Here is a 21042-nt window from a genome sequence, read left to right on the forward strand (position 1 = left end):
TAATTAATAATTAATTTGTTAACTTATCATCTTTAAACATTTTTTGGGGGAATTTATTTATAATAATTGAATTATTAATAAGTGATCCATAAAGCATCTAGTTGCATTAGTTTGGCCCTATTAAACATTTTACTGGTGAGCTATAGAAGTGATTATTAGTGCACAGATAATATCAATCCAAACAGTATATATATATATGTGCGTTACAAATTATTTAAAAAAACCGTTTATGAATGTGTTGTAATCACCAGTTGCAACTTTATGACAGCCATATCTATGTAATGTTTACAGAAGTTTTACAAAGCATTTCTTAATTATTAAAAAATACTAAATATAGCATGTAAAATGTTATATGTACCACATTCAACTGTTAAAATAACAAATTTATAGCATTACTAATCATTTGTAAACATTAATAATTATAATTTCATTTTTTTATTAAGTAAAATAACTAATTATCAATTTTTCCCTGCACTAATGATGTTTATGATAGTGTATGCTAAACTCTTGAGTATTTATAAATATGCACACAGTAATTGATGCAAGATTTATAAAGATTTATTTCTTATAAAACTGCCTCAAATTAAAATAGAGCAAATAAATATAGAAATATAAATATTTCATTGCAGTTTCCTTACAAGTTCTTAACAACGCAATGAAGCAAAGCATTTTCATGGCGAGGTGTTCGCCAAAACCTTTTTTGCATGTTCCTTTTGCATATATTTCTTTTGCATATTTCCTAAAAGCAGCAGATTAAAATATGACTAAAATGACAACGCTACATTTTTTTTTTTTTTTAAGATATGCCCTTTGTCTATTGGCTCTTCTCCTTCGGAATCAAATACTAGTAAGTAAGTAAGCTACTGCCATGACACAAGTCTTTTGCTCTTGCTACAATAATTACCTAAAGGTGCTGAAGCAGTGGAAATTTGGGTCAGAGAAATATTGCATAATTGCGATCAGTCTGCAGAGGTTTGTTGTCTTTGAGCTGTCATGCTCCTCCTGCTTCGCCTTGAGCTCTGGCGCATGCTCAGTAGTCGTCTCCCCGGCTCACTACCTCCTTGTAGGTGGGCCTGAGTAGGATGGTGTGCTCGTACTGGGCGGTGTAGCTGCCCTTGATGTCGCAGAGAGGTGGGTACGGGTCTATGATGCCAAGGTCACACAGATTCTTCAACGCCATCAGGTACTTGCTCTCGCCCAGGCGGTCCAGCCAGCGGCGGCAGAATGCCAAAGTGCCAAAGTTCTCATTGATCACATTCAGCAGATGTTTAGCCCTTGGAAGTCTGCAGCACAGTAACAACACAGAGTCAATAGTGAGACAAAGTGGAGATCGACTCTATAGATTTTGTCTTCAGAAACTCTAAAGGGACAGTTCACCCCCAAAAAAAAAAAAAAAAATCCATATTTTTCCTCTTGCCTGTCCTGCTATTTATCTAGGTCCTCAAAAAATACATAAAACAGATATCTTAATTGATAAACAGGTAAAAGGAAAAAAATATCTTTTTCATTTAATTTTGGGGTGAACTGTCCTTTTAAGATTCATCTACTGTATAAATGTTGTTAATCTCAACCATTGTTTCTCCAGTCAGGCATCATCAGTGTTTATCAAATCAACCAACTACAGATTGATTTATATTCAGTTCCTTGAACAGGAACATTCCCTCATATTTTCATTAACAATATACCTGCAGTCATCAATTCCACAGTTATTCTACGAGAAATATGTATAAACTCAGGCCACTTAGCTGTCAAACATCTCAGTTACAGTTTGGTTTAATTAACAGAGGTTCAGTGTTATGAGAAATTAAAATCGGCACCCTCACGATTCAAGAAAGCTGTCAAAGGTTTGTTCTTATCTCCACAATGTTATCCTTAAGGGTTATGTGTTTAATCTGCTGAATAATATTAATTAATTTTAATTGTATTTATTTGTGTACTTCTATAAGGATGTCTACTAGCATGAAGGGGTGTAAATCACAAGTTTTCTATTGGATCAATGATCACTGAATCAATATTCATCGAGATCAATGTCTCCTTGCACCTCTTTCCGATCCTTTCAATGTATTTTTTCTCCGTTTCTGATGGATTAAAATACACACTGGAGGGTGCCACTCTGAAGATCTTCATCACATTATCTGTTCTTTAGGCTATGTATATTAATGTATATTATTTGCACAAGTGTACACAAATAAAACTGAAGTAAAGGTAGGTAAAAGAAAAGACTGAATATGAAGAATAAAGTAACCTATAAATACATTTCTGAATCAGCATTTCAGCACAGAAATGGAATAAAAACAGCAGAACCTGATTGGTACGTGTCCAACGTTGAAGTTTTTCATGTAATGTGAGCACTCCATGTCATCATGGACGGCACCTCTTCCTGTGCTGCCAAATGTCTCAATGGCGTAAGCTTCACCTTCCTGAAAGGCAAGAAAAAAGATACAATTTATTATTTAGTTATTGATAGGGATGAAGGACATGCTTCTCAGGCTATCATGGCCCATACCAATAAGAAAACCAATATTGTAATATTTAAAAAATAAATGTATACACTGTAGTTAATGCACACCTGATGGTAAGGGCACTTTATAAACACAACCTGCACGTAAAATAAAGCACATCGTGACAACGGTGAGTGCAAGTGCATTTTCCGGATTTGTTGCGTTAATTACGACGTGCACAACCAATACAAACATGTTTTACTGAGCACTTTCCTGGAAATATACCATGAGGCAGACATTATGAGTTAAGGGGTTTCTATATTTCTTGCCTGTTTCAGTGCTCTTGACAGCTTAGGGGCATAAAGATGGCATCTGCACTGGTGTTCCTAGATTCTGCAGCCCCAGGCAAAGAAGCCCAGTTAGAGGTACAGTTACAGGTAGCTGCTGACTCTCCTATCTAATGTTATCCAGCTGTCATGATGTTGTTGGAAGGGGCCTCAGACTGGGTGTTTTTGGGGCAGTGGTGCACTGTATAGATTCTTTATGGAAGATTTAAGTTGGTTTCTAATTGTCACTGCACCATGTGCTACTATGAGTGGCTATTGGTGCCCCTTTTCCTACTTTATTTTTGTGGGAGGCATCAAACATTTATCTGGTTTACCTTACAACGCAATGTGCACACGAACACAGTGTTAACATTAAGTATATTTGATGTAGTGAGAAAAGATGGATGATTTCGTATTCCATGTCTCTGACCAAATCTACCTGACATTAATATTTTAACACAACAAAACAAAGAATAGTTCTGATTATTATATACTATTATACTATTAAAATCGTTTCTTTTCTAGTGAAGTACATCAAAAATCTCCACAAATGTGGCTTTTATAGAGCATTTTGCCAAGGAATTCAAATGAAATATTTTGACATTATTTGTCTGATCAGACATGTCAATGTATTAATACTTATTATTAATACTGCTGACAAGCCACCACCACCATCTATACTGGAGTTAGATGTTGAAGTCAGTGAAAGGAATTTGGCTTTGTATTATTAGCCAATAATTTCCTTCTAAAACGCATAATAATATAACTATATATTTATATATATATATATATATATGTATATATATATATTATATTCCCATTACCAGCCCATCATTTATTAGTAATGATATATATGGTGCATCCTTAGTTGTTGATGTAAAATGCAGAATTACTATGACAATCTGTGTCTGTGTCTATGCACCTTTATATGCAGGGCTGATGATGTTGCTGAAAGGACAAAAACACTCCAGTGGGAGTAAGTTTAATAAAAACCTCAAGATGCCAGCGGCTGACATATTCATGTGCAGTCTATTAAGGACAGTAGTGTCCTTTGTGGAGCAGCACCTCGTGCGGGTTGATTGGCTGAGTTTCATTGGCGTTTTCTGTGTCTCTATCAGCGCGTGGCTGTTGTTGGAGTCCCTGTGGTATTAGCTGATAACACTGCGACACCCTCCACACTGCACCGATAATCAGTCAAAGTGCTAGCAGCCCTGTGGCACGCCCAGCTGCCACTCCAGCCGTGCACTCTCTGATCACAAAGAGAGGGTAATGGCCCTGTTACACCAACACACTTCAGCTAAAAATACAACATGCAAAGCTGCCACCTCAGCAGCAACCCCACCCCATCCTCCAACCCTCCTGGAACCATCAGGTAAATGCTTAACGCAGCAACTTGCCAATTAAAATGCTCAGTTCTGTCCAAATACAGATGTGCACTGCAGCTGTTCATCCCTCTCTAGAAATGTATGATAGTGCAAAGGCATGTTCCTCCTTGGTGAAGTAGCGTTCTGTCAATGAACTCTGGATACCCACATTTCAGTGCTCTTAAGATGAAATGAGGGGCCGGAGTTTCAACACGTGTTGCTACTCGATGCGGCTGGTAATTCCATTAAAGGTGTAATTAAAGTGCTGACGAGGGTGACTAAGAAGCTGTTAGAGCAGTGAATTGGAACACTTCTCCACACCCCGTCGTAACCCTAACCAGCCACATGTTCTTCCAATTACACTCAAGAATTAAAAAGGGTTTATTTATATGCAAGGTCAGGCAGCTAATAAAGGTTTAATTTCAGGCACTCCAGTAAAAAAAAAAGATGCTGCAGTGTTGTTTTGTGCTCCAGAATCTAGTCACATCCACATTTTGGCACGGATGAAGTAATAATCCGCTGCTGTACAAACCTCCATCCTCGTGGCTTCTCCGCCTTTAACGATAGGGACCGTCTTCCCTGAGTGTATCCTGTACTGTCCGATAGAGTGGCCATTGAGATTCCTGATTGGCTTCACTAGGAATAAAAAAACACACACAGGTTTAATGAATAAAGCAGCTCTGTGTGTGAAAGAACAGATGATAAAAGACCTTGTATTACCTTGATATGTTTTCCCATCTATCTCTACTTCGTAAGACTCCATGACCTCCTGAATGGTCTCACCAACATCGCACAGGCGCACATCAATTCCTGCAAACTGAGGCAGACTTTTTTTTACTCACATCATCACATTTCTCACAAACAGGCAGCCCTAATTGTGATGTGACGTGTGTTATTTATAAGCAGAAACAGTGTAAAGCACACAAACTCCTGAGTCGTTACTAAGACATAAATATGGAACAAACCGCTAATAAAACAAAAAGCAGTTTCTGAATAACTCTAAATACAATACTATATAATAACCAATGGTGGAAAGTAACAAAGTACAATTTGTCAAATACTACAGTACAATTTGATGTCCAATTTAAGCTCCTTTATACGTCTAATCCACTACATTTCAGAGGGAAATATAGTACTTCTACTAGTTACTGTGATTTTAAATAATATATAAAAATACAGGACACAAATATTTATATAAAGCATTGTTGTCAGCTTAGTTATAAGCATACTCATAGGTTTATAAGCGTACCCATAACTAAGTAAAAATACTAAAAGTTTGCTGTATGTTTCTTTTTGTTTTCATGCCACTTTCCACTTCTACGCCACTACATTTCAGAGGGAAATATTGTACTTTTTTTACTTCGCTACATATCTGGCAGCTAGTTACTTCACCAATTTGGATTTTTGTAAAAAAAAACCATGAGAATAGCTTATAAAATATGGTGTCAAAGCAATTTACTTTTTCTTTTTTTTCGATTTTGAGTTTTCTTGTGTGTGTTGTTGTTTTTTTATTTAATTGAATCTTTTTGATTTTACTGCATTGGGTACTTTTACGTTTAATACTAAAACTTCATCTTCCTGGTAATATACTATATACTTTAACTAAAATATTTCCAATTTAGAATTTTTACTTGTAGTGTAATATTAGTACTTTTACTGCAGTATAGGATCTGAATACTTCCTCTGCCACAGATTGTTATAGATTTAAGGCCCCACAGACCATCACAAGTGTTCACAGTTATGTATGTTGATGATTAGATGTTCACGTTCATGTACGAGTTGTTTGAAGCTCTGCTGGGTTTTATGTGAAGTCATTATGTATTTACATGAATGATAAAGTTGTAAATAATGTGAAGTAAAGATAAAGTGTAGAGGCTTAGTTGTAATAAATTGGAAGATAGATTAAACATTAATGTAAATGTGTTCTGAATATGATAATTCTCCTTCCTTGCTAAGTAGTCAGGATTTGTTTGTAGCAGCAGTATATAGAGCTTTATTACCCTAATGCCTGTGTTTGTTGCGTCTCTCACAGCCTCCAGCAGCCGGTCAAACTTTGGATTGAAAGTGACGGTGAAGGCACAGTCTATTATTCGACCTGAAAGACCAAAAAAAGTTTTGTTACTTACAACACTTTCTGTGAAGTTATTATTTACAGGAACTTTCAGAATAAATTAATCTAAAAAAAAAAAAAGAAGTGGAAGTTAATTAACTTACGAGAACAGTTTATTCCATGCAGTATGAATTATAAAGTAATCATCACTTCACCATGTTGTAATAAATGCCAAGTGTGAAATGGCAAAGCAGAACTGAAAAAGCACAAGAACTTATTAGCGAGCTGGTACCGTTGATATGCGTTCCAAAGTCAATCTTGCAGACGTCGTCGTAGCGCAGCACCGTGGGGTCTCCTGCGTTTGGGGTGTAGTGGGCAGCACAGTGGTTGATGGAGCAGCCGGTGGGGAAGGCCAGGCCCGCCTTGAGCCCGTTTTCTTTGATGAGCCTCCTGGAGCAGTCCTCCAGCTTCTCACTGCCAGAAACAGAAAGCAGCACGAAGGGACAATGGATGACAGGACAATGAGACTGTTGTCAGGGCAGATAAAGCTTCCGTAAGAGAGTGAAGCCACAAAAGCAGTCATGCTTTTTTTTGATAATTTTAAAACGGTCTCTTGCAGGCGAGGACAAAGAAGTGCTGATATTTTCAGTATGTAATGAGCCCCGGCAGGTATGAGCAGATTAAAGTAAATTAATTGGAGCTCAAGGACAATATTTCATTGTATGTCTCACCAGATGTCAATCATGGTCATCCCTGGTTTAATCCAGCTCTGGACGTACGAGCGCACCTGCCGATGTGCCTCAGCTGCCTCCCTGAAATCACTCCACATCTCCTCGTTGGCCCTGTCCAGTGCACGCTTCTCTTCACTGGTGGTCCGCCACGCTGCACTGCGCCTGGTGGGGGGTAGTCAGGCACACCACAGAGAGGAGGAACTCATTATTTTCTCATTATACAAACACAGGTAATGAGCATACAACACACTCTTTTAGAAACTCTGCACAGGTGAAAGTCATGTTGATACTTTTTTCTGACAAAATTAATTTGCTCCTACGGCAGGAAATTAAACGACTCCGAACCTCATTATGTTGTCCAAATATGAATAAGTGCAAAGCAGAGAGAGAGCTAAATAAAAACTAAGCATGTCACACAGTGGTAGACTACTGCTGAGTGTGAGGGACGATGTGGAGGTCACACACCCGTCTTTCGATGGTGGATATTCACACTCCTCTCCCTTTGGAAAGTCTCCGCTGGGATAGAGCTCACAAATAGGGATTGAGGGAGGGTCAGTCTGTCCCTTCACTGTGGCCCAGATAGTGAGGAGGAGAAGCAGAGGAAAGAAAACACAAGTTATCCTCCCCACGTCCATGACATTAACATTTTAACCCAGCTAGAGAATACAGAGCAGTTCCTGACTTGCAGATCTAATTAAGTAAGACGCTCTTGAGTAAAAGAAACCACCTTGCTGGTAAAGTCTGTTGCAGTATAAAAGCACTTGTATCATATAATGGATTCAAATGATTTATATGTAGGGCACTTTTTAGGATGACTTTGTTCACTCCACACTGTAACACTGGCATTACTGAGTATGAGGTCATTAATTTTGTCCTGTCGACTCAATATGTAAGGTCCTGTGGTATTTTGTCCTACACCTTCGTGTCAGTCCTGCATTATGTAACTCTCATGACACTAATTAACCAAGTCAACCTGCACCTGTTGTATTTACATAATGAGTCACTCTGATGCAGTCAAATCAAACAGAAAATCTTATGTGCATCTGTGACGTTAAATATGTTGCCACTGTGATGTTATTTGCAGTTTCAATTCAAATTCTTAATCGAGGAAATGCGAATGCTCTTTGCTAAAGATTGATTAGCTGCTGACTGTGGTGATGCATTCACTGCACTGAGAAAGGGAATAAAAACCTGGCTTACATCCTTTCTTCTTTTTCTTCTTCTTCTTCTTTTTTCCAGCTGAGTTCTCTCCTTCATCCACATCTGTTGAAAGCATCATTAGTTCCAATACAGTTTGTAAAGTGAGAAATATCGACAGCAGCATGGGCACAGGTCCCAGTGTGCTACTGAAAATCAGATATCACATTGCAGATATGGACAAGCTGAATTTTGCTGTGCACTTTCAGGAGCTTAAACTTCAACACCATCACCACTGCAGATGATGATGATGATGATGATGATGATGAAGTGGTGGTGAGGAGTTACCTTCTTCTCCATCCTCCTCCCTCTCTTTGTCCTCCAGTGTTTGCTGCTCCAACTGTTTCGTCACATCACCAACACCTCCGGCTTCTCCATCCCTCTCAGCTTCGTTTGTCCCTGCTGCAAAGTCACACACCGTCGTGCATGCATGTGCAGGTGAACACACACCAGTGTGCACCAGTGGCATGCACACATACAAACACACACACACACACACACACACACACACACACACACACACACACACACACACATAGAGTCAATTATTTGTGTTTCAGTCATTTCAAGAAAGTGCTTCCTCTACGGCTCAACTTGGCAGGGTCTGTGCATAATTTCTTTCTATACCTTGGGAGTCAATATCCTCAAGGGCATATGTACCTTGCAGCATTATGACATTTAGCCCTTCATACACAGCGCTGTGTGGACCAAACTTATCTTAGGTCAGGTTAAAAAACTCAGCCTTTCTGGAATATTATTTTCCCACATTAAGATCCTGCAATTTTGCAATTATCATCATTCTTTTCTCCTTTTTTTGCATTAGAGTGGTTCTCATCTTATTCCCCTAAAACTGTGGATACTTCTATTACATAATTTCATGCAGCTCAGAGGGATTTAAAGGATGAAACATATTTAATCTTGAGTAATATTTAAAATCATTCCACCCATATCTTGAAATAACAGCTTTCAATCAGTTTTGATGGTAAATTCATAATTTTTTAGAGATTGTCCCGTTTCCATATGAGCGCCCTGAGGTCCGGCTGCAGCGGCTCAGAGTTGGGACAGCGGGACAGAAATGCCACCTGACAGGTTGAAAAAGTCTCCTGTCCCGCATATTTGATGCTCGTGCTCTTTATCGAGTGGCACAAGAGGTGACAATTTTGCGCTATTTTTTTTTTATACCCGATTCTCTAAACCTCAAAGTGATGCCTCATACCTGGTGCGGTGGTCTTATTCTTCTTCTTCTTTCTTCTCTTTTTCTTCACTGATTCCGAGGCGTCCGCGTCTTCCCTCTCCTCGTTCAAGTCGTCCCCATTGAGAAGTTGAGGCTCCACTTCATGCTGTAGCTGTAGCTCCGCCATGATCAGCGACTGAGAGATGAAGTGACGCATAAGCTGCTGAGAGCCTCCAGTGGTCAAAGCAGAAAAGTGTGCTGGAGGAAGCTGAGCCAATAATGAGCTATTAGACAATCCATGTGCAACAACTTGACCCGAGTGGAGGAAGACGATCCTCCTCTATCCTGAGGAGCAAAAACTTTCATTTATCATCAGATTTTTTTCTCTCTCCAGGGGAAATACTTTGGGGACAAACACATAGGACACCAACACAGTGTTCTGTGGAGGCTGAAATGCTTAGTTGTGTGGCCATCATTCATGATAAATGGCCTGTAAAAGCTGCACTGCATGCATCACATCCAGCCGCTGAGTTTCAGGTTACTGCGCGCACCTGTGACTGCAGCTCCTCACTGAGACTTGTGTGTGGCACTTCTCCTGTGTGTTCACATTGGAAAACAACTTATGTGCTATCTTGAATAATCTTTTGTTGGTAGTTTTATCACAGGAATCCTTAAAGTCGATTATTAATGGTGCGTATCGCGAGTATTTGGAAACGGGCGGAGAACTGTGTATCCAGGCAACAAACCCAGCACACTGAGCGGATAGAGGCTCATTTACAGAAGTGAAAGCAGGATTTTAAAGCACTACACTTCGGGTTTGTTGGTATGTTGTTTGCAAGGGCGTAAAGTGCGTTTTACCCTTTATGTTGCGACTCCTTAGTGGTAATTCAAGTGGATTTTCTTCAAGGAAATAATGACTTCTTCTGTTGCGGAACCCAGAACTGGCCCTTTGTATTTCTTTGACCAGGTGGGGTAATGATTGATTTTGCTGACTGTGGTTTAAAAGAAACAGCACGACATTATTAACCTTGTGCCTCATCTGTCCGCAGCCAACAAAACGAAGCCGGATTAAAGGGACACGAAGCAGCATTTTGCATTTTAACTCGGCAATTGAAGAAATTAAGTGCGAAGATGCAACACACAGGTAATAAAAATCACTTATTGCTGCTTTTTTGTTTGTTTTCTATGTATCTAATAGCATGCTTATTTTTCTAGCAATCGAGATGACAACAAAGAAAGTGAAGAGCTCTCTCAGAGGCTGTCAGGTGAAACATGTGGAGATGCTAAACCTGATACCTCTCCTGCGCTCAACATAAAGGATCCGATGGATGCATACAGGCGAGCAGCCCCGCAGTTATTAACCGAAGTGGCTCGACTACTTTCACAACATAAGTGGACTGAGGAGGGCCGGCTTCCTCACGGGATTGTAAATATTCTGAATTACTCCTGGAAGGATCTAACAGCTGCGGGGTCGGTTCACTTGAGAAGTTCGGAACAGACTGAAAAACGACCAAAGTCCAAAGGTTCCGCTAAATTGGATGCAGCTTGTTCCCAGCAGGTGTCCGCCAGTGACAAGAGGGAGGCAGGAGGGAGAGGAGGAGAGTGTGCTGTGGAAAATGATGCTCCCTCTGTGAGAAAAGCACCCGTCAGCTCAAATCCACATGTGAAAAAACGCAGACACAATTCCAATAGAGGTAAATAAACCACTTGGTCACTTTTGTATGGAAGCCCACTTATGTCAGGAAAAACAACAACGTGAGGAACAGTTAAAATACCTTTGATACACATGGTACTCAAGAGTAGCTCTATGACATGAGTCAAAATTGCGAGAAAGACTAGTATAAATCTTTACTAGGCTATAATAAATACCCTGTAATGAATTTTGACACATTTTCTAAATAAAAATAAAACATACTTAGTATCTTATAACTTAGACGTGTTTATAGTTTTAGAGACTGTTTTCATTCACTGTTTGTAAGTATACCAATGGAAAGTAATGCACTATATTTCATATAAAACCCCCATAAATGTGAGCCAGAAGGTGCAGGTGGCGACCTCTAGTGGCCGTTTGGGAGCAAAGGAGGAAGTGAGGCGATACAGTATAGAGCAACACATCCGAGTACAGAGGCGTTTGGGCGGAACCACCAGTTAGCTCAAATCCACGCATGAGAAATGCAGACTCAATTTCAATAGAGGTTTATAAATTCCTTTTGTATGGAAGCCCACTTCTGTCAGGAAAAGAAAACAACTGGATGAAAAGTTAAAGTACCTTTAATACTCATGGTACGTCAAAAGGAGGCCTATGGCACGAGGGAAACTTGTGGAAAAAGACTAGTATAACTCTTTACTCGGCTACTATTAATAGTCTAAAATACATTTTGGCCATTTAATTATCAAATTAAATCTGTCTAATAGACTTTTAAAGAGGAGGTGCAGGTGATGACCTCTAGTGGAGCAAAGGAGGAAGTGAGGTGAAACAAAGTCCGAGTAGGCCTACAGAGGAGTTTGGGTGGAAAAGTATTTTTTTTAAATGCAGGACTTTCATCCAGGAAACTACTGCTCATGTCAATTTATTAACTTATTTTTTCAACTTGTAAGTCAATCTGTGCGTAAGTATTATTTTCAGCGTCACTTTCTACTTTGCATTCGTAATTATAAGTAGGCCTTCATCTTAACCCAAACCTGATATTTTTTCTCAACTTAACCAAGTCACTCCGACTGTTTCACAAGAACATATCATATCATGTCATATTTTGTAAGACATAATTTGAAGGTTTGCATGAGAAAACAAACTTCTCATCTAATTTGTTCATCTCTTGGCAGAAACTGGCTTACAAAGTGTTAATAAATAATTTATTAGCCATCAATTAAGCCGCTCATCCCTCATAAAATATGCATTATTAGAAAATGGTTGAGTGGGTACAAATATGTAAAACTGACAATAAGGCTGCACAGACTACATGCTGTAGTTAAAACATAATGTAGGTTAGACAATAACACAATTAAAGTGATAAATTGAAAACCATTAAGTATATTCTCATGACCTTTTTAGACTGAACGTGAGGACAGCTTTGGTTGCAAGCTTGTGGAAGTGAGAGGATTAGTTTACCAGGTAGGACAAGGTAGCTGCTCGCTGGCCACAGATGTACTGCTGTCTGTTAATCAGTTACAGAGCTATCGTATTACATTATTTAGTTCCCCGATGCCACCGTCAGTGACTGATATATGGCCAGTATTGTCCGGACAGATTCAATTAAAAGGTGAATGTAAGAATTCAGCTGATAAATTGATAGAAATCCATATTTTCTCTCCCTCACAGCTCCTAATTCCTCCTCCATCAGTTTCTCCATCTCCAGCAGCTGCAGTAATCCAGGTACGACATGTAGCTGATGTGTTTATGACTCTTTTTGTCTGTCTCGCTGCCTCAGCGTGATGTAATTTATGTCCAGGTTGGATCATCCAGCCGAAGCAGCCCTCCTGTGATGAGCCTCAGCAGATCAGTTTGAGTCAGTGGGTGGTGGAGCGACTCCAGGCAGCAAGAAGTCCTGAGTATGTTGTTAACCTTTGCTGCTGCATTTAGCCCACAGCAAATGTGTGTCAAATTGGGGGGTTACGATCCAAAATTTCTCATCAGGTGATCAGATTTTTTTAGAGATTGCAATGTTGCTCGATCAGACGGTCCAGCACACTGGTGCAGACTGAGGAAAGTCAATAACTATTGGATGGATTTAATGCAGAGACCAGGGTCACAGAGGATGAATCTTAATGGCTTCTTTGATCCTCTGACATTTCATTTAGTGCCACCAGCAGGTTTTAAGTTTTCACTAATCAGGGGACACATCGCTAGATTATTATTATATTAGATGAACTGGCACACATTTTTCAAAAGATATTCATGATTTCCAGACAAATGAATGAATCTTATCGATTTCGATGACCTCCCGACATTTCCCTTAACAGCTAATGATTTTTGGTAACGATTAGTATTATGAACTGTCTATGGCGACATTCTTTGGAAAAGTCACAAGCAGTGAACAGTTAGTGGCCGTTTTCCGTCACCAAACAGTGGTTTGTCCACAGAGAGGGAAGACGGGACTTACACTGTAGACTCACTCTGCTAGCATTGTGAATAAACACATACTATGGTGGAACAAAAAAGAAAAGAACGATCACTACAGATGATGAAACTTAGTGTAACTTAACTTGAAAGTAAAAGTGAGATTCAAAAATACACCTGTAATGATAGTTTATCATTATAGATGCCACCAAAACAGCGAAACAGAGATCTTCGAGATTGTAACCTCACGTTAATCTGTTTTGGGAATAATGTTTTTTTACTGACAAGTAAAATATTTAATTGTGTACATTTCTTTATCTGTTCCCAAAACTTCGATATGTATTATTTTGTAATGTAACTATTGTGTTAAATGTTAAATGAGAGATCAGTTATTTAGGCATATAAATTGACCTCATTTTCACATAGAAAACTTCAAGCAGCTGAAGAGAGAGTGAACAGACCCCTCATACTCCGCCACTATGGTGATGCAAAGGCAAAACTAAAGGACAGGCGAGCGAGGAGAAAGGCCCAACCTGCTGCTCTAGTCAACGGGATGCCCCAGATACCAGAAGTGAAGCAGCAGGATCCGGTCCGGCAGAAACTACACTACAGGATCAACGACGGCTCCTCCTTCATATAGTATCCTTCTCTCATCATGTTTATTCATAAGTATATAAAATTCTAGTACTTGTCCCAGAAGCAAATGCTGTGTTCGACATTTTGCTAATGTGTCACTGCAGCTGACTTTTTGACCTTTGACCCGCACTCTCAGCCATCCGTCTGGTTGTGTCGCAGTATGCCAGAGCCACTCCGGTCTGCCCTGCGGAGGCTTCTATACCAATGTGTTCAGTGACAGCGAGTGTCCCGTTATTCTGGCGACCATCACTGCGTTTGGGCACGGGGCTGTTACACACCCTCTGAGGTGAGTTCAGCGCTGATATGTGAGAATGTGTGAATAAGTGAAAGGGGCGCTCCACTGGGAATAAGTCAGGATAATGTCTCCTGTGGCTCTGGAGAGAGCTTTCCAAAGTTTGGCCTATATTTATAGAGATATATTGGGGACATAATGTTTTGATATCTCTGCCTCTGCTGATTTGATTTTGACTTAAATTTAACAACAAAAAATGTATATTTTGCATAGGCTGTAGCAAAGTAGTGGACATAGCCTCTGTGTAAAGTAAAGCCAATGCGGAAGTGCTTTAGACCTGTATTCTTTCTCATGTACATTTGGGGGGTGGCTTCCTTGTTTGTTTTCATCTTAGAACTTTTACCCTTTCATAGTTTGCTTCACTTCATCAAAGTTAAATGTACCATTTTGATAACCTAAAAATGTCTTGGTCAGTGTTTGGTTTTACTAAAAGACTTTTAAAAGAAATTTTACAGTAAGTACATTTTTGTTTAAGTTTTTTGCAAGCCAAAATCTCAAATAAAATCACAGTTGTTAATCATGGATTCACCTGCTCCCACTAGCTGGTGCCAAAGCGTTTGCTATACTTACCTGGGTTCCCAGTCAGGTCCACCCTCTCGTCCAAATATGGTCACTTCTGGCTCCAAAAAACAAAAACACAAGATGGCAAAAACCACAAGCCAAACACAAGGCTTCAGAACAGTACTCCACAACCATTAACACACAAACATGAGATTGCTGTCGATGTTCTAATCATACTCGCTTAAAGAAAGCAAAAAAAACCCTCCAAAATGCTGAATGGCTTTAACTTGTCTTTCTATAATTCTGTATGTGTGACATCTCTAATGATGTGTAAAATCTTCCTCCAGCTCTGCCATCACAGCAGTGTGGGACCAGGATGGTGGATTCATGTGTGATGATCATGGGAACATAACTAAGGAGTGGAGCTGGCATACACGCACACTGACGGAGAAGATTGTTATACAGGTGCAGCCACTGTTCTAAAATAGCGACTTTTGACACTACCATAACTTTTTCTATAGTTACTGTTTTAGATCCATGTTTGTTGTGCAACAAACAAACAGAATCATATTGCACAGAAAGAAGGCCTGAGGTAATCTCCAGACATGAAATATATTCAGTGACAATGGCAGTCACAATCTGGGGTGAACCTGTCATGTGAGATAATTCTGAGATGTGCATATGGGAAATGTCACATTTAGGGTCAGCAGAGCAGGGCATGTGAGGCATGACGCATGACCTCCTGACGAACAAACACTAACCGCCTCTGACAAGTCCAAGAGAGGTTTTATAACAGGCCTGCAGCGTACACATTAGATAACCATGGATGAATTCAGCAAAATATATGAGTGCTCACAATCATTTCATTTTATAGACACCTGTTAATGTCTTTCTCGTCTCCTACAGTTGTCAGGTGTAATCTCTGTGAGGCTGTTCAGTGGGACTTCTGCAATGCTCAGCTTCCGGTGCAATAACGAAAGTGTTCAACTTCCTCTTTCTGCCCTGTCCAGTGTTAATCAGTCAGAGGAAACGGTGAGATTAAAATAACAAGAAAAATTAAGAGAAAGAAGGATAACATTCATGACAAACAACTTTAATATATCTCGTCGACTCTGGATTGACAGACTCTGCAGACTGAAGAAAAGTTTACCTCCGATTCTGCTCACGACCTCGTGCTGGGGAGGAAGATAAAATCCCCTGCTGTGGTCCTGGAGAGCAAGAGGAACCTGACGCTAACACCTGTAAGAGACTTGTATCAGCTAATGACATTGCCTCAGCGGAGGCATGAAACCTACAATAGAACAATACCTTTGAAAATGCCTTCACCGAGTCACTTTCCATACAACAGCTTTCTAAATAAAGGCCTTATGTTGTTCTATATCATATAATCTACCATGCGAGAAATGATGTATGGCAGGTGTGTGGGAGCTCCCGGGAGGTCCTCCAGATGGTCAGAGAGGTGGAGGGGCTCGAGGAGCCGTCAGCAGAGTGGAGAAGAGGAGGGCATGTTGGCAGGGAGCTGAAGAGGCTCCAGCAGAGGGTACGAACCACCCTAAACGGCTGGCTGGATTATTATCGCGTGGCCATTGGTGAGCACAGCCCTTTTTTTAGCTTTTCTGAAATGTGTGCTCTCGCTTCCCTGCTGGGATCAAACAGCAACCGGTGGGTGGGATGTACTGAACATTATGAGTTATTAAAATATGAAGTGCAGATAAAAGTGAGTCAATTTGACCCAGTAAGGTTGTTCAGAGTTTGGTTCAGTGAAGCAAAAAGTTACAGTATCATCTCTTCCTGCAAACTCAACATTATTGAATAGTTCCATCAGGATCTTGTTCACGGTCACTTGTGTCACTCGGTGTCTGTGTGCATTTCTGAGTGACCTCTTCCTCTCCTTCAGGTATCAGGTGTCCTGACACAAAGCGGATGCCAGATGCCCCACTGAGGACCAGGCTGAGGAGGGAGGTACAGTCAGCAGCTCTGCCCTCTCTGCGGGCAGATGCTAAACCGGTCCGGCCTGAGGAGGGCAGGAATGAGTTACAGGAGCTGCAGAGGCATCCGTCGGCAGCAGCAGAAAGACCTCTGGACTCCAACATCAAGCTGCCAAGGTAACTTTACACCAATACGGATTACTGAACGGGCCTACCGGGCACAGGCCCAGGGCCCCAAAGTGTCAGCCCCTCCACCTTTACTGCCAAAATGTCACTTAACCAGGGAGACCCAAAATGACCACAAAGAAACAGGAACCTACTACAAAAAGAAACAAAAAGACTACAAATAGATCAAAACAACTAAAAAGAGATTTTCTATCCATCCATCCATCCATCCATCTATCTATCTATCTATCTATCTATCTATCTATCTATCTATCTATCTATCTATCTATCTATCTATCTATCTATCTATCTATCTATCTATCTATCTATATGCTAGTGATTTCATTACTGAAAACAGAAGCACACTGTTTATTGATTAGCTGCTTTGACTCTGCTCGACTTTGCTCATACTGAATTATGTAATATATATATATATATATATAAATAATCTATAATATTTCACTGTTATGACCTTTATGTTGCCAGGAAAACACAGAAAAAGCAAACAAAGGAGGAACCCTGTGTCACACAGATAGGACCTCTCCAAATTTATGGCAACATCCAACCTGAGTAAGGCTTCTATTCCTGACAGTCACAGAAACACATTCAAATGTTATTGTGCAGAATATGACATTTACTGCAATTTATAAGAGCAAGAGTATATTTACACTGACAGCTTCACTATCACCCCCACCCCACCAGGTCAGTGATTATTCCAAACAGTGCAGATTTGCAGCCCTCCGCTGTCACTCGCTGTCCAGCCCCACCATCATTCACCCCCTCCACCCCTCTCACAGTGTGCCCCGCTCTGCTGAGAGCTGCCCTGCTGCGGGAGGGGGGGCGCAGGCGGTGCTGCTGCAGCGCTGCACTGATGCCAGTGGTGACGGACCTGGAGTACGATGCCTTCGTTATGGGCCAGCCTCCACACAGTCAACAGATCCTGGTGGTGTGTGTGACTCCGCCGCTCCGACCCGTCAACACGCATGCAGCACGCGGTCAGGACATGTTGGAGCAGCTTTACAGGAGGAGGAACAAGCACAGAACCATGCCTTGTTCTCAGGTGTAATTGCAGTCTTACATACAAAGGGCAGACAAAATAACAAAAACACAAAAAGCTGCATTTTTTTCTTTTCTTTTGATCATAGATTGCATAGACAAAGGGCCAGTAAAAGACATACAGCAGGATACAGTGCAGTGTATTTCTGAAAACTCAGTAACAGGTGCTGTTTCTAATCTAGTGCCAGATGGATTCATTTCGCCTGGTGCGCTATGAGATGTCAACAGGGAAGCCCAGCGGTGCATCGGAGAACATCCTGCTGCAGCAGCGGCACAACGCTGCTCCTGGGATGGTCCTGGTCAGTAAACTCACTGCAGGCTTGGCTGAAGGCTCTGCTCAGTGCAGGTTTTCACGGTTCCCACTGGGGGGCAGCAGCAGTGCTTGCCCAGACCAGGAGAGGTGACAGTATAGTGGGGGGTGGGGGGGGGGGGGTGAGATGCTGTCCTTTCCAAGACACCCAGACATTTATTATAAAAAATACTGTAGGCTGACAGGCAGTGAAGGATGGCGCTTCTTAATTACAAAAAGGTGGTCTAGTTTTTAGCCCAAAGTCATGAGAGCTGCTCCACTGATTTTTGCTGTAACATGAAAATCCCTCCTTCAGTCCATAAATCAAACAGAAGACACACGATTTTCTCACACGATTTTCTCACACTGTACAATGTGTAAGATCCTGTGTTGTGAAATCTCAAAATATTCGACTGACTGACTGTTCTTATGTTATGAAAACATAGAATCAACACGGTGATGCAAACCACTTCTCTATAATGTAAATACAGATAAATGGACAAATGTTTTTTTTTTTAAATCACATTGAAAAGTGCAGTTTTTTCTTCCTTTTGCCCATATTTAGTGTAAATTCTCCTTGTTTTTGTGGTAGATGTACATCAGAGGGAAGCTGCTGTTTGTGGGCTACATATTCGGTGGTGACAGCTGCTCTGTCAGGGACCTTCAAAAGCAAATCTCCAGAACCAGGGGTGACTACAGATTAGGCCTGAGCCTGCCTTCAGACTACCAGTTCAGGTAGTGCTGCACCATACCCAGTGCGAATCTGATTTACTATGAAAAATGTAGTGATGTAGTTTGAATATATGAGGGAATTAAACCTAAAACAAAACAGTGATCATCATCAAAACACTTTACTTAACCCTCAGGGCAGGTTAAGCGCATTTTACTTGCTTTTCATTTTTAATTTTTTGATCATTTTGGCTGTGTTCATGCATTTGAATTTTGGCAAGATTGTGTATTTTTATTTGATCTTGTTATTTCCAGCTCAGCTCCTGCAGTAAGATTAAAATACACTGTGTACCAACCAAAATTACACTCTTAAGGTTGAGCGCATAAAACCCATTCAAAATGCAATTTTTGATCTCACATTAAAGCATAATACATGCATTTTTTAAAATTAAATGTTGGTGTCAATCAATGAAAGTAGAATATAAAATGTATAATATTTTTTATAGCTTGCTTTTAAAGAGCACATTATATGCACTAAGTAGTACAAGTGTGTATAAGATTTAAAACATAGAAAATCTGAAAAATCTACAAAAACAGTCCTGCATTCAAAATTTTACTGAATTAAAAAATGTACTTGAAGTATCAAAAGTAAATGTACCTATTGGGCAGATTGGCCCCTGTCAGCGTTATATTAGTAGATCATTACTTATACTTATAATGAATAAATACATAAGCAGTACTTCAATGTTGTAGATGGTTGGAGGTAGAGCTAATTTTATCTGCTTCAAATCAGATAACTCAAAAAAAAAAAAAAGACTAGATTAATGAATGTCAACAAAGTGTATTTTGTATATAAACATGCATATCGTGGTTTTTTTTGTGTTGAATGCCTTATTTTGTGGTATGAAGGACTTATATCTTGTCCCACATTTTTTAATATTTTCAGTGAATTAAATATAAACTTTTGCGTAGTTGAATAACAATAATGAATCATATTTTAAAGTCTACATGGTTCATAAGTTAAATATAAAAAGCCCTTCAATAGAAATAATCAAGTAAAGTACAGGGATCTCCAAATTGTACTTGTAAATGTACTTTGCCCTTTCCTTGCAGTGATGCAGTTATTACCTCAGCAGCCGCAGATGCTCACAGCTCACATAATGCAACACGAAAAAGAGGAGATGACACAACACTGACTGCCTCAGTGGAAAAGGAAAAGGCCAATCAGAGGTATGTGACGGAATTAATATTCTTTATACATCCCTGCAGATTTCTGAAATGGAACATGATGAAACTGTAACTCATGTTCTCGTAATTGTTTTTACTGCCTCCGATTCTGTTCATGTTGTCATTTAACACAATATTAGATATGAATTAACACCTTGATGTTTTCTTCCTTAACAGAAAAAACAACCAAGATCCTGAAGTATCAAACAAACGACAGAGAAGCTTTTGGATCAAACCAAAGAAGACTTCAGCACTGCCTCGAGTTCCTGTCATCACACACTGAATATGCAACAGTTACATATAAATATCTGTAGTGTGCAATCAAACTCCAAATGCACCATTTGTTTATAATGCAGATTAACAGCACTGCTTTATCTGTATCTGAAATGCAATTATTTTTTTTAAACTTCTTGTCATAAGAAGTAAAACCCTTTCAGGCATTAGGGTTGAAGATCTTTTAACACAATGTTTCAGTGAGATTTTCATATTATTTAAATATCTATGGGAAATATTTGTATTTATTGTAACATTTTACAATGAGGAGATTTAATAAAAACACCAAGCTACCCTGTTATTTCTAATGTTGTTGATTTGATCTCCCATCTTTCCTGTAAGCCAGAGCTGATTCCTGTAAGGGTGACTGATTAATCAAACTGCTGACAAAGTTACGGTATGATTAAGACGTCACCCGTGTCAGTGATGAGTTTTTTTAGTTTCACTTCCTCAATGTTACATCTAATATAGCTTACAAAGCATCAGCTGGTTCCCACTCATATTTCTAGCCTTTTAGTCACACTTTTGGTGGTAATATTAGGAATGATGAGGATGTGGAAAGACATGCGTGGGTGGAAATTCCTGCGTAATGATGATAAAGTCTCAACAGAAATGTTAATCTGATGGGAAGTAGATTGTAGTTTACACAACAATAATCTTTCTAAG

General features: G+C 39.8%; 2 protein-coding genes across 2 annotated transcripts; one reads left to right on the forward strand and one right to left on the reverse strand.

Moving 5' to 3' along the window:
• Window positions 1-13: 13 nt before the first annotated feature.
• LOC131974006 (methionine aminopeptidase 2-like) lies at window positions 14-10225 on the reverse strand. Its single transcript, XM_059336163.1, has 12 exons — window positions 10142-10225; window positions 9326-9628; window positions 8398-8511; window positions 8113-8175; window positions 7378-7480; window positions 6913-7074; window positions 6474-6655; window positions 6132-6226; window positions 4852-4948; window positions 4664-4767; window positions 2305-2420; window positions 14-1283 (listed from the first exon to the last, which is right to left on the reverse strand). The coding sequence occupies exons 2-12, from the start codon at window positions 9498-9500 to the stop codon at window positions 1031-1033; spliced, it is 1464 nt and encodes a 487-aa protein (XP_059192146.1). The 5' UTR covers window positions 9501-9628; window positions 10142-10225; the 3' UTR covers window positions 14-1030.
• On the forward strand, window positions 10110-20677 carry LOC131974005 (uncharacterized protein C3orf20-like). Its single transcript, XM_059336162.1, has 18 exons — window positions 10110-10250; window positions 10333-10427; window positions 10499-10977; window positions 12603-12656; window positions 12733-12832; window positions 13767-13979; window positions 14113-14262; window positions 15117-15234; window positions 15676-15801; window positions 15894-16010; window positions 16187-16358; window positions 16667-16874; window positions 17349-17432; window positions 17565-17922; window positions 18101-18217; window positions 18800-18942; window positions 19990-20106; window positions 20281-20677. The coding sequence occupies exons 1-18, from the start codon at window positions 10197-10199 to the stop codon at window positions 20384-20386; spliced, it is 2811 nt and encodes a 936-aa protein (XP_059192145.1). The 5' UTR covers window positions 10110-10196; the 3' UTR covers window positions 20387-20677.
• Window positions 20678-21042: the final 365 nt, after the last annotated feature.

This window comes from Centropristis striata, chromosome 6, assembly GCF_030273125.1.
Source record: "Centropristis striata isolate RG_2023a ecotype Rhode Island chromosome 6, C.striata_1.0, whole genome shotgun sequence".
Taxonomy (NCBI): Eukaryota; Metazoa; Chordata; class Actinopteri; order Perciformes; family Serranidae; genus Centropristis; species Centropristis striata.

What these genes read in the sequence shown, in the direction of transcription:
- LOC131974005 (XM_059336162.1), top strand. Translation starts at nt 10,197, where the DNA reads ATGACTTCTTCTGTTGCGGAACCCAGAACTGGCCCTTTGTATTTCTTT. An exon ending in CAGGCAGCAAGAAGTCCTGA is followed by an intron (nt 12,833 to 13,766) that starts GTATGTTGTTAA and finishes ATTTTCACATAG; the next exon opens with AAAACTTCAAGCAGCTGAAG. An exon ending in TTAATCAGTCAGAGGAAACG is followed by an intron (nt 15,802 to 15,893) that starts GTGAGATTAAAA and finishes CTGGATTGACAG; the next exon opens with ACTCTGCAGACTGAAGAAAA.
- LOC131974006 (XM_059336163.1), bottom strand. Translation starts at nt 9,500, where the DNA reads ATGCGTCACTTCATCTCTCAGTCGCTGATCATGGCGGAGCTACAGCTA. An exon ending in GAATAAGACCACCGCACCAG is followed by an intron (nt 8,512 to 9,325) that starts GTATGAGGCATC and finishes GTGACTTTGCAG; the next exon opens with CAGGGACAAACGAAGCTGAG. An exon ending in TATCCACCATCGAAAGACGG is followed by an intron (nt 7,075 to 7,377) that starts GTGTGTGACCTC and finishes ACCCCCCACCAG; the next exon opens with GCGCAGTGCAGCGTGGCGGA.